General features: G+C 45.2%; 1 protein-coding gene across 3 annotated transcripts in view; it reads right to left on the bottom strand.

Moving 5' to 3' along the window:
- The window catches only part of LOC146797818 (SPARC-related modular calcium-binding protein 1-like), a 485,550-nt gene that overhangs the window by 23,053 nt on the left and 448,068 nt on the right, over positions 1 to 14,429 (bottom strand). For all 3 annotated transcript variants that reach the window (XM_085627669.1, XM_085627670.1, XM_085627673.1), the window contains one exon: positions 7,705 to 7,787. In XM_085627669.1, the coding sequence (XP_085483795.1) occupies positions 7,705 to 7,787 (83 nt within the window). The remainder of the gene's footprint in view (positions 1 to 7,704; positions 7,788 to 14,429) is intronic.

Raw genomic sequence — 14,429 nt, 5'->3', positions numbered from 1 at the left:
CGTATGGACCAAAACCTTTCATGCGATGGTGTCAGCTTCACCGTTTACCCAGATTTTACGCCTCTCGTTCAGGAGCAGCGGCGCAAATTCCTTGGTGTCAAGAAAAAGCTCCGTGCCCTCCAAATTGATTACGCGTTGCTATATCCGGCGAAGCTACGAGTCACCCATCAGGCGAAGCAACATTTTTTCACGAACCCGCAGCAAGTGGATGACTTTCTAAAGTCCCTGCGGAAGGTGAAAGCTGCGCGGCTGGAAGAGGATGGAGCTGTCCGGGGGATGGATCAATAACTGCTTGCCCGACGGCCTCTGGGGGCCTTTCCTTTGATCTAGTGGGCGGCTCCGCTGCCTTTTCCTGGAGACCCGCCACATGAGCCCCCGGGACGAGAGGCGTCGAGACTGATCAAGACTGCCCCGGTCGAGTGCTGGTCGGTGGTTGGTAATGTATTCCAGGCACCACCTTCCCCCACCTTCCTGTACCTGTGATGGGGAGTGGGATGTAGAGGGTGGATGTGTGTGCCCCCTGGATGACCCCCGAAGGGTGCACCCCAAAGACTAAACTGACTTTGTTGCTCCTGTTGAGCTCTTGGGTGATGATGCTGGGAGGGGGGCGGGTAGTTCTTTCTGGCAAGTTGGGGATGCTTCAGTGGGTGGGGGGTGGGGGAGAGGTTTTCGAGTCCTGTCTGATTTCGAAGAGAGTTTCTGTTTCGGTACCTTCTGGGTTTGGTTGGCACACGTCTGCAGATGGCAGTGAAATTGCTTTTGGCGCCAGGTACATGTTGATGAAATCAGCGGGGAGGGGTGAGGGGTCTGGGGTGTTTGAAAATGTTATTCCACTGTTGGGCGTTGCTGCGATCATGGAGTCACCATTCACAGAGTTGTCTAGGGTTTTTTCTGAGAGGTTGCGTAGAGGTCCCCTGGTGTGGCATGTGGTGCACACACTTATTGGAGGTGAATGCTGCCTTGTCCAGACTGTTGGTGTGGGACACAGAATTGTGTTGCCGCTGCGCGGAAGGAGTGGGGCAGAGAGCATACAGGACTGGTGGGGGTGGAGTGGTTGGGGGCCCTACACCAGTGCACGATATTCCTTTTCTATCTCACCCGCTTATGGGAGACACTGACTTGAACATACTTTCATGGAATGTCAGAGGTCTGGGGGACCCTAGGAAACGGAGACAAATCCTTTCATATTTAGATCGCCACACAATACACATTGCGTTTCTCCAGGAGACCCACTTCAGGGCGCTGCCCGCTCAAACCTTTGCCGGCAGGTGGGCAAAGTACACTGCCTTTTCTTCCTACTCGTCCTACTCTCGAGGTGTTGCAATTTTGGTCCAAAAGGGGACCCCCTTTACTATGTCAGGTACAAAAAGTGATGCTCATGGTAGGTATTGCCTGATGTGGGGTAGACTAGGGCACAGGGCGGTTACCCTGGCCTGCTGTTATGGTCCCAACGTGGACGATCCTCATTTCTTCACGGACCTCGGCGCAGTTATAGTGGGTGTAGGACCACAACGCCTCATATGGGGGGGTGATTTTAATACCACGCTCGATCCTTCTTTGGACAGATCCCACCCAGCCCCACATCATTACACCCACTCCTGGGGGGCGCTTTTGGAGATCTTAGAAGAGCACAGGCTAATTGACACATGGAGACACCTACACGCTGGGGACCGTGAGGGTTCACACTTCACGGCGCAAGCGCGCTCATGGGCACGGCTGGACTATGTCTTCCTGGCCCCTCACTTCCACGTGGCGTTGGTTGGGGCGCATCACCTCCCGAAAACCTTTTCGGATCATGCGCCGGTACGTGTTGCCTTGAGGGCTGCAGACCTCGGCCCCCCACGGTCGGCCTGGCGACTGCAGCCCATGATGCTCCTGGATGCCGCTTTTCAGGAGGAGCTGAGGGAGGACTGCTTAGATTTTTTTAAGCGTAACAAAGACTCTGTGAAGGATGTCGAAATTATTTGGGATGCATTTAAAGTGACCTTGCGTGGCCTGTGCATTGCCAAGGGGTCGGGAGTTCTGAAGGGTATTATGGCACGTCTTTGCGCCCTGGAAACTGACCTTAAGACGTTGGAGACGTCATTGGCTGCCCATCCAGATGATGTTACGTTAGCAGGTATTCGTGACAAAATCTCGGAGTACACTGATGAAGCCGCTCAGAAAACAAAATTTAGAGGCAAATATTGGGTCGCCCGGCGCTACGGCGAGGGCGAGAGACCTGGGAAAGCCCTGGCGGCGACATTGAGGCTGGTGCGGCCATCCAATACCATCATGGAGATTGTGGGGGCGGATGGTACTCTGTACAGAGACACCGCGCAGATTCTTAACGCGTTTGCTGCACACTATCGCGAGCTGTACAAGTCCTCTAGGGTTGGGGAGCTGCAATTGCATGAATACCTGGAGGATGTGTCTCTGGGGTGGCTCAGTGATGCACAAAGAGAGTTTCTCAGTTCCCCTTTTGAGCTGGACGAGGTGCGGGAAGCTATTATGCACATGGGGTCGGGCAAGGCGGCCGGGTTGGACGGGATACCGATCGAATTCTACAAGACCTACATTGACTTTATGGCCCCTGTCCTGAGGGAGGTGTATGAGGATGCATTGGAGGTCGGCCATCTCCCCCCTTCGATGCGCATGGCCCTCATTACGTCACTCCTTAAACCGGGTAAGGCGGCGAATGACTGTGACTCCTACCGTCATCTCTCCTTGCTTAATTGCGATGTGAAAATCCTTGCTAAGATCCTAGCCACTCGCATTAATCTGCTTCTGCCCAACCTGATATTGCCCGATCAGGCCGGGTTTGTGCCCGGACGGGCAACGCCTCATAACCTGCGCACGTTCTTCTCAATCCTAAATTCGGTGCATGATGACCTGCCCATGGCCGCCGTTTTCCTTGATGCCACGAAGGCTTTTGACTCCATTGAGTGGGACTATTTGTTCCAAGTGTTGGAGCGCATGGGATTCCCGAGTATATTTATCTCGTGGATCAAGTTATTATATACCGCTCCTACAGCCAAAGTACTGGTCAATGGCCAGCTTTCCGATGCGTTCCCTATTACCAGAGGCACTAGGCAGGGGTGTCCTCTATCACCGCTGCTGTTTGCTTTAGCCATGGAGCCCCTCGCTGCGAGGTTGCGGCAACGCCATAGTGAAAAGGCGTTGCGATGCTTCCAGAGGCAGATACTGATATCCATGTACGCTGATGATATCACCCTATATGTACGTGACCCTAGGGATAATCTCAACCCGCTCCTCAGGGAATTTATTCAGTTTGGCAGGCTGTCCGGAGTCCAGATCAATTGGAGCAAGTCCTGTTTGTTCCCCCTCACAACCTCCACTGGGAGGTTTGAGCTGGACTTCTCCCTCGCCTGGTGTGAGGGGGACTTTAAATATTTGGGCATACATATAGAGAAAGACAGGGAGGAGCTCCTGAGGGCTAACTATGGCAAGGCACTGTCCCGCATTACGGATTACATTACTCGATGGGTCACTCTGCCCCTTTCCATGGCTGACAGGTCATCATTGATTAAAATGATTATACTGCCGCAGTTATTGTACCTCTTCCTGAATATCCCGTTTTATCCGGGCGCCTTTTTTTTTAGGCAACTCAGTACGGAACTTATCAGACTAGTGTGGGGCGGAAAGTCGCCCCGTCTCAAATGGGAGATCCTCATTAAGCTGTACAGCCAGGGCGGATTTGGTATCCCCGACTTTGAACTGTATTATCTGGCGGCCCAGGCTCATTATGCTTACTTCTGGGTGTTGCAGCCTAGATATATGCCGCAGCTTGCGGCTGAACACTGGCTGGCAAACCCGATCCCTATAGAGGGCACGCTGTACATCCCAGTGCAGGGGAGAGACAGGACGCCTTCGACGTTGATTAGTACGGTGACTGCATGGAATCGGTTGGCTGCCGCTCTGGGGATTGACCTGTTATACGCACCGCTCTTGCCCCTTGCTTACCACCCGAGTATGCCCCTGCTGCAGGAGGCGGGTTTCCGGAAATTACTTCAAGCTATACATGTGGTAACGTGGGGGGACTTATACCATAATGGCGCATTCCGATCCATGGACCACTTGTATGGCAGCATACAGCCCACTCCCCTCGATGTTTTTCTATACATCCAACTTAGACAAGGGATCAGAGCACTCACGCCCAACTTCCCACAGGAACCCCCGCATATGGCCCCGCTGCAGCGCATACTGATTGATGAAGCCCCGGCCAAGCTCGTTTCTAAAATATACCGATCGGTACACTCCTTAATACAGGCGCCGCAGTTGGCAGCTAGGGGGAAGTGGGACCGGGAGTTGCAGACCCCATTGACGGATAAACAGTGGCAATTCTGCTTAATGCAGACGGAACGCATTTCCTCCAGTAGCCGATTCAGAATTATACATTATAAATACATTCACAGACTGTACTACACCCCTTCCAGACTTCACAGCTATCAGCTCCGCGACAATGATAGGTGCGAAAGATGCCGGGCTCCTGGTGCGGACTTTCTTCACCTGGCATGGTCGTGTGCAGCAGTGCACCGCTATTGGTGCCAGGTGTTTGAAGCGCTCTCTAAAATGATCAACGTGGTGGTGGAGCCCTCCTGGCCCTGCTGGGCTATGTAGAGCCTATACAGGCGACACACCGCAAATTCATCGCGCTTGCCTTTTTGCTTGCTAAGAGAAGGGTTGCCTGTCGTTGGGGCAGAGGCAGGGCCCCGAAATTCAAGGACTGGATGCGTGATCTCACATACTGCCAAGAACAGATCTGTGCGTATTCTGAGCTTATGCCGACAACGTCGCGGCCCACAGACATCTGGGCTCCGCTCCGATGCTATCTCCTGGCTGGGGAGGCTGCCGCGGGCGATGTGTTGTCCGCTGGGTGATCTGTGGCTGTTGACCTCAGGTGCTTGGGAGGGTTGCTGCCTGGGACGGTTGCCATGGCGCTGAAATATGGAGTGCACTGGGGCTGGGGTTCTCCACTTTGATGAGTTGGGTGTAATTTCAAAATTAGGTGGGTTGAGTTAATGGGCCTCCCCGGATGTGTTCGTGTTACGGTGTCTTCTGTGGGCTCCCACCTGCGTGTTGTATTTCACTGTTTTGGTAATATTGACCGCACCTACGCTGCCCACAATGACGTGCATGCTTCTCCTCCATGATTTCTGTGTATCACCTGTGACGTACTGTGTACTCATTGTCGCACTTTATACTACAGCTGAATGTTCGCCTTAAAGTTCCCAAAAAATAAATTTAAAAAAAAATAAATAAAAGACCGAACTGCCATCGTACAACTGGGCACCCTAGCTTCTCATCGGCGGATGGTAGACAAGGGATCTATACTCAGTCCCACGCTTTTCAACCTTTATGTGGCACCCCTGTCCAAGGTGATTAGATCATATGGGTTCGATGTATTGTCATAAGCTGATGACACCCAGCTGCTAATCACCCTCGGTCCCAACCCAACTGATACCAGAATTAGATTAAAAAACTGTATGACTCATATTAACCTCTGGATGCAAGCTAACTATCTGCAGCTCAATGCCAGTAAGACCAGGATCATCTTATTTGGCAAGGCTCATGAACACTGGTCCAATGACTGGTGGCCCCATAGTCTTGGTCCCTGTCCTTCTCCTAAACCCACGGTACGCAACCTTGGAGTAAAAATAGATGACAAACTATCCTTGACAGACAAGGTAAACCAAATAGGGAGCACCTGTTAAGACCCAATGAGGAGCCTACGCAAGATCTTCCAATGGATCCTATTAGAGTCAAGAAAACCGCTTGTCCAAGGCTTAATCATCAGTCGTCTTGACTATGGAAATGCTCTGCTGGCCTCAATTAACAAAGAGCTTGTCACCAGACTCCAAGTCTTACAGAACACAGCTGCCAGGCTGGTACTAAACCTTCCACATCGGGCCCCATCAGCGCCCAGTCTGAAAACTCTCCACTGGCTCCCAATTAGGAAACTGATCCGTTTTAAGGTCAGCTGTCTGGTACACAAGACCTTGTTTGGAAATGGGCCAAGTTACTTTGCCAAAAAACTAAAGTGGTCTCTCCCTCACAGAAACCTTAGGTCTGGAACTAAACATCTTCTCACTCCACTCAGGGTGCGTACCACTAGGCACGGTGGGCGATCATTTTCCCATATAGCCCCCGCATATGAAGCGAACTCCCATTGTAGCTTTGCACAATTTCGTATCATAAACAGTTGAGAAAAAAAGCTTAAAACCTTGCTGTTTTGACTGCCCACCCTGGCCTGTTTTCAGCTGTTCTATCTTCGCCTTCACCAGCACTCGCTACAGCGCTTTGAGACCCCTCTGGGTGATATGTGCTCTCAATAAAACACTATGACCATGACATATTACTACAGGGCAAATGTCAAATTACAGTTTATTACCAGACAACAGTGCAATTGACAGGAGTAGAACATTGTTAACTAGCTCACAAATTGCATGTCACAATATTTTTACGCAGGGAAACAACTCTTCTAATAGTTGTGAGGCCTCTTTAATGGGATTTCAACTTACTGCACAAATGTAACCCCTTGCAGCCTGGCTTTGAGAAAATACAATTTGTAAAACAAATACTCATGAAAACATGCTATAGCATAGACTATGTACGTAGATTTGCAGGGCGTTATATGATTTCTATTACAATTGATGAGGGAGGGGAAGGGAATCATGAACCACTTCAGTCTTTGCCGCCCTGAGCAGTAGCCCAGGAACTATGCCTTGGGCACTGATGCAAGGAAAAATTGGGTCCCTCTTCAACTAGTTTTCAAGTAAAAAAATACACGTATGATTTGGGAATAGTGGGCCCCTCAGATCTATGGCCCTGGTGCAACTGCACCTACTGCACTATGGGTACCTACAAACTTTACTATTGAGTCATTTCATCTGCCCACACCCAACAATGCTTATAAATAGCATGTGTCATTGTGAAAATCTGCATATATACTATTTATGCCTTGGTAATGAAAATAAACGTGGCCCATTACTCCATGTTAATTAGGGAAACTGTAAATGTATAGATATAAGTGTATTTCAACATTTGTACCACAGTACAGTGAAAGTGACATGAGAATAACACTATTGTATGATCACAGATTACATGTTACAATCACTTTACACAGAAATAGCTCTGCTAAGAGTCGGGGGCTCTTCAGTATGATTGATCTCATTGAACAAATGTAACCCCTTACATCCTGGATTTGGTTAAATACCTTGCTTTAAAAGAAATACAAGTAACAAATGCCATGGTATTAACCGTACATGCAGTTGTTCAGGATGTAATATGCTATTTAATGCTGTTGTTGTGGAAGGGGGTGGTCATCCTAACCCACACAAGACTTCCCCTCTCATGAGTCATGTCCCCACCCCATACTCAACAATGGTATTAAATAACATATTACACTCTGCTCATTTACATGCATACACATAATGACATGGCTCCAGTCCCAAAGCATGCTCTTACAATAGGAAAAGAGTTTTCTTTCCTTACTGAATCATGTATGTATCAATAAAGTGTTAGAAATGTTTCTTTTCAACAGTATCACAAAATGTGTGTCTCTTTCAGCATTATGTCTTATCCTGTATTGTAATAGCCTTTTCCTGATTTGTATAAGGCGTTACCCATTCATTGTCAGTAATAGGACATAGGCCATCTCCTGTGAAGTCAAGCGATGTATCATTAGGTGATGTCTCTTCTTACCTGGCAGTGCTCTCTCTCGATACAGACTTCCCATTTCCATTGTCTTTGCAAGTAAATGTGTGTCACAGTCAGGTGGAAAGTTTCTGTGGTAAAGGCAAAAGATTTAGTAAATGTTGAGGGCAGCACAATGGATTGGCTACAAAAATGGGAGTACTTTCTCCTAATTGGGAGGAATTTTAATGCTAGTACAAAACATACTACATTCCTAAAGGTGTCAAAACATCTGTAATGCACTCCAGCCCAGACTTGGAGTAAGTCAAACACTATAAATGGCCACTCATAGGTACTGCAGCAGATCCTAATAGAAAACAAGGAGTCAAGGAATAAAAATAATACCAAATAGCAACTAATTTAAGTTAAGTAAATTATACATTAAAATTGTAAACATTATTTTTAAATTAATTAATTTAATTATTTTATACACATTTAATCTGATGAGTTATTGTGCTGCAGTATTTTATTTGATCAGTGCTAGGTTAAAAATAAATATTTCAATTCAGCAATATTTATATTATAAATTAGGAAATGCTTAATCATTTTCCATATACTTTTCAACAAGGAGATGTCTTACACAAGTAAATCCTTTAATAGAAAGCACCGCCCCGTTATCCGAATGGACGGAAACATATAAGTCTACATCTACAGTCCTCAATAGTGAATAGAAACAATGTGTAGAGTTACACCTATGTGTAGTAGTAATTATACATAAGTAAATACACATGTGTGAATAGGCCCATTAATGTCAAACTCATAGCTTTCCAAATACGACACATGAGATTTCACAATACAGTGAATGAAATACAGACAAAAAAAGACTTTTAAAATATTATGAACATGCACATGACATTCACCAAAATGAATATCAATATCCAATTAATGTTACGCACATTGCATAGCTGAGATTAGGGTATGTATTAACTACACTTTAAATAATTTAATTCACACTGAAAATAATTTCACAAGCACTGAAACAAATATAATCTGTTCAAATGAACATGGCACAAGCTGAAAGAAATACACACTGAAATTAATATGGCCCACATTCATACATAAATATCGTTTGCAATAGAATGAATATTCACACATGTAAAAATGAACATGGCTGATTTTGAAAATCATATGACCTACAATGGCAGATAGTACAGATGAGTTTAAGTGAATATGACAAATGTTAAAAATGGCATGACATGCATTGAAAGGACCAAATCCATTTTGTAGCCCCAGCTTCCCTGTGCCCCAAACAGCCCAGTGAGCAAAACACACAGAAGATGGTAAGAACACAGACTTTGTGCTGTGTATTCCTGAAACTTGACACTGCTTTTTCCCTCTACATGTGACTGTTTAAATGTACCTCTTGGTTTGTACTTTTAAAACTGCAGCTTTTTCTGCCATTGACTGTTTAAATTTCTCTTCTAGTTTTCCCCTATACTGTGCTAAGGACTGTAGAAAGCAATCCATCCCTCACCCTTTATTACAAATGAAAGTAGGCAAAACACACCTCAGAGCCTAACCAGAGTGTGTTTAAGAGACTGCTTAATCTGCTTTATGGTTTAAACTGTGTTTGTATAGTGTAGGTAGCACACGCTTTTGGCTAGAAAAGGCGATTGGTTTAAGTGTGCGAATAGCAGTATTTTTAGTGGCTTTAGATTTCGGCCTTACCGCCGGGGTTAAGCAAAAACTACAAAGTGTGGATTGAGCCTGTCTGTATCCAAGGGAATTCTGACTTCATGAGCAGCTCTCAGCCCGCTGCCTGCTGTCCATCAGCCTGTGTTTTACTGATTGGCCCTCTAGCTCCCTAGCAACCCTGAACCACCCTCTCACACCTGCACAGGCCCTTAAGGTTTGTGGAGGGAATCCCAAGACAGCCACCTCCATTTTGTAGCCCCAGCTTCTCTGTGCCCTAAACAACCCACTGAGCAAAAGAAAAAGAAGGTGGTAAGAACACAGACTTTGTATAGTGTATTCTTGAACTTTAAAACTGCTTTTTTCCCTCTACCTGTGACTGTTTAAATTTACCTCCTAGTTTCTGGGCATTTTGTACTTTTAAAACTGATGTTTCTTCCTGCCTGTGCCTGTTTAAATTTAGCTCCTAGTTTTTCCCTATACTGTGCTAAGGCCTGTAAAAGGCAATCCACTCCCCTCCCCATTTTTACAAGATACCCTGCCTACCAGTTTGTTTTTAAGGTCACATGCCCCTTATATAGGTTTCTTACTGGTTGTTGTATATGTGTTCTGATTGGTTCCTAGGGCTTCTATTGGACTTAGGGTGTAGCTTTGATTGGTTGCTAGTGCTATAATTGGTTGAAAGGACCAGGTCTCCCATTGGTCCTAGGGCTTAAAGCTAGAGTTCGGATTGGTTAGGGTTCCCATTGGCCAAAGGGCATCTGACCTAGGGCTATTTAACCTTAAGGCTCAGGGCGTCTCAGCCCAGGCATCAAGGCTAAGGGCAGAGAGAACAAGGGCAGTTGCCTATTTGGCCGGTTCAGTCCTAAGGCCTGAAATGCTTCCCTTTTTTCCATTCATCCGCCCCCATCTTAACTCATCAAATCCTTCAAACATAATAACACACTCACAGCAAATGCACTCTAATCATTTACTACAAACAAACCCTAACAACATTTCAATGTCTCAACAACCACTACAAAACCCCAGCTACTACACCTAAACACCCTTCTACCCCAGCTACCACACAATGGCACCTTCAGTCTCACACAAAACACCAGTCTGTCCTATACCACTAGCACATCCACACATCATTAACACAACACAAAGCCACAATGTACATAACTTTAATCCATCCAGACACACACTCCCTGTTCATACAAATCACCAGCTGTACCCTCTACTTGCTCCTAACAGACCCCTTTCTGTCACCACCAAACCTATCCTCAGCCCTCCATTTTATCATCCCCCATAACCTGCCTCCTTTTTTTAAACCCAAAATCACACAACCAAACAATTCTTACACTCCACTCCACCACAGATATGACCTCTTCCAGCTATCAAATCAAAAACAAACACTCATAACGTTTGTCCATCCCCTCTCACACACCACATACACCATTTACGAAAACACAACTTCCACTCACCAGCGGTACTGCACATACAAATCCTTCTCAGAAAACCACTACATCAATATGCCCTCTCACTACTCTACAAAAAAAAACATAACAGACATACCAGCACTTCACATTTCTCACACACAATTTCATAATAAATTCACTCACAAGTTAGAAACATACACCCACTCCCACCCTCCTGACTACACAATTAATACACATCCTAAACCACCTTTACTCCCAACTTTTCTATCTTCACCAACACCTACTACAAATATACCAACACAACAACTCTAATTCACCGCCTCTCATCCATTGCACGATTTAAAGCCTTAAAACATGACCCACATGCTCCACCACCTCCTCTAACCCATGCACCTTCCACCCTAAACAGACGCAAACAAAATAAACAACATGCCACTGTCTACATCTTCGCTTCTCCATGACTATTATGCAACAAGGCTACTCTACAAAAATAACACAATTCACCAACTCACTTTCAAGTCTCAACCATAATCTCCATCACCTACACATGCAGGCCCAACAAAATTCCCGCTAGGCCTGATGGACGAGGAATAGGCTATAGAAAAACAACAGAATTGCTATCCTCATACAGTTAACACCAGCATTAATGACATGCCTGCCACAAGTTAAAAAAATACTGATCACACTTCTCCAAAACAAAGTCACACCAACACCAAAACACAATCTCTAAATGGCCTAATAATAAATGCTCCATCACTTTCTAAAAACAAGCACCACATCTACGACCGACTCACTGGCACACAACCTAACTTCATGTCTGAATCATGGTCGGGAGATGACTTGGCTCCAGTGTTGCATGAAGCCATTCCTTCAGGGTATCAAACTATCACACAAAATCATGTAGGCAAAAGAGGAGGTGGACTACCAGTTATATACTAGCAAACAATAAACCTCACCAAAGCTGACAATATGTCCATATTGGGTTGTGAGGCCCTCATCACCAGATGCAACCCTACACCAACTTCCTCTGGTAACCTCTCCTTTACAGACCCCCACCTAATAATACAAAATTCCCAGACACATTTCCAGATACAGTTTAAAACCTTATATTATAACACTACACTCCAACCTATACATTCTTGGTGACCTAAACATTTGCTTTGACAAACTTACTATGCCCCATACAAAAACTATCATCATTGCCTAGTCATTCTGAACATACATCAGATTGTACACAAATCCCCACACATCACTGGGTACATCCTAGATGTCATTTTTTGCAAATCCAGAACTATTTACCTTTCAAAGGATTACTCCAGTCACATGGCAGACCACAATTTTGTAGCGTTCCAACATAAAACACCACAAATCAACACACCTAAGACCACCTTACATGCATTCACCTATCAACTGTGGAACAAACTCAAATTTGAATACTTAGAAACACAACTAACATCCAACACAGATCTAGACTCAATACATTCCATTCAAAAACTTTGAGTGGCTACAGGAAGCTTTTTATATACTAATACCACTAAGAACAAAGAAACAGGCCAAAAGAAAACAAGCATCTTGAAGACACGCAGAGCTAAAAAAGATAAAACAACAAATTAGAAAGCTGCAATGCACCTGGCTCAAATCAAACAATTAAGGAAAACTTCAACTACACACACTTTATGGAATATACAAGTCATCAATCAAAAAACTAATAAAAAGGTACTATTCAGACAGAATTCAAAATGCTAAATGTGCAAATAAAGAATTTAATAAGATTCTCATCTTTTTTGGAAGGGAGAGACAAAGCCAAAGATGCTGACACGTGACTTGAGTGGTATGTTTATGCCTTCACTTTTGCGTAACCTCCTGATTTTACATGGGAGGTAGCATACTCGCACAAGTGCGGATGACAACACATAGACACACACCCAGACACGCTGTGTCACTTACCATAAGGCATCAGCTGGCTTGGGGTGCAACACAAGAGGCAACAGAAATTGCCGGTGAAGAAGCGATGCAACAAGCAAGTGAAGGGGCAGAGCTGGTCTGTATAGAAGGCAGGAACGGGAATACAGTACCTTGAGACACAGACTCCTTTGCCCATGGAAACTGAAGACAGACTAGTCGAGTATTCAGCGCTGCAACCCTGCTTCTGATGCACACATTGCAGACATAGTAGATAGTAATGTTGTACGTGATTAAGATTGGCGAGAAGACAAATACAGTTCAACAAGCAGTGATGAGGGAGGGAGTGGGGGGACAGGTCAAGCAGTGAAGCTGGAAGGGGTTGGGTGATGGGCAAGCATCATTGGGACATTCATTAAAAATAATCCTCTCACTTTGAAGTCAGAGTAAGAAAAGTAAACAGGCGCCCTCGGAAAACAGCATCTGATGTTTGACCTTGGTCTTTGAATGCACAGCAAATGTGATTAGATAAGAACAGGATTTATAGGCCTGTTTACAGAAACAGAGCTCAGAGCGAGTGAAAACATGAGTACTCATGTCAAGTGCTCTTAAACAAAGAAAAAAAAAGTTCCTAAAACAGTTCCTTAAATGAGAGCAGTGGATGGATAGTAGTAAATTGTCCATGCTCCCGGGGAGGGCTAAACAAAGAAAAAGTCATGACGCATGCAGGCCATGGACAAATGGGGAGTAAGAATATGAGAGTGACAATGGTGCCAGCAAATAGGAAGCCTATGGGCAGGCTGAAGTTCACATATTAAATACAGCAGTCTTTTCGAGACAGCACATGCACTGTCTAGCTGAGACCTAAAAAGCATTGTGAAGTCAGAATGATATCGACGTATCTCACTTTGATGCTAACCTCATACTGATTCTAGATGTAGTACAACATGCCTTATACTTTGTTGCTCCACAGAAGCAAATGTGTAAACTTAGACAAAATGCAACAGTATGTGTTGGCGGACAGAGTCCTTTATACCTGAATCTTTGCATCATGCTTTAAAACAAATATTAATTTACATGCACAGAGGTGCTGGATTCTGTTAGCTTAACAGTGGATGTAATCATGGCTAGGGCAAAAGAACAGTATCTCGGGTTTAACAAACGATGGAAAGGCTGTAAAATGCTCGACTCCTTGTTAACATCCATGTGAATGGAGGTTTATGAGTGCCTGAAATCGTAGAAAGAGAACTGGAACATTGCAAGTTGACTGAAAAACCTCACGGAACAACTTTCTCATTCTTCTTAGGAGAGGATGGCAACTAAAGCATGGCAAACCCTTTGAAAAACGTTCTCTTCATCTTGCTGTTGTACAGAATCTAAGAAGGATAATCTGCTAGCTGGATCTAGAATTCCCTTATATCCTCCGCTTTGGGGTCACACAACTCAGCCTTATCGTTTGCCATCTTATCTGTTTTGCAATCAGAGCATCTCTTGCTCACAATGCAGCTGCAACAGCCTCATCAATCAGTCACTTTAGGAAAGAACTGGAAGGACGAGGTGTTTCAGCTCCTCTTTCCTTCATATTGACCAGAGATCTTTTCTGAGGAGATCCTTCTTGTTGCAATGGAGTCACTTCTATGTCTTCTTGCAAGACTCCATAATAGGGAGGCACAAAAGCATCGCCACCAGGAAACAGGCCCAGCACTTCCTGCTTAGGTCCTGTTTGAGGAAACAAAGGGGCATATTTACAATGCGGGTTAGCTCCAAAATTGCTAACGA

The sequence above is a fragment of the Triturus cristatus genome, chromosome 9 (genome assembly GCF_964204655.1).
Source record: "Triturus cristatus chromosome 9, aTriCri1.1, whole genome shotgun sequence".
NCBI lineage: Eukaryota > Metazoa > Chordata > Amphibia > Caudata > Salamandridae > Triturus > Triturus cristatus.
This window is presented reverse-complemented; position numbering and strand designations above follow the sequence as displayed.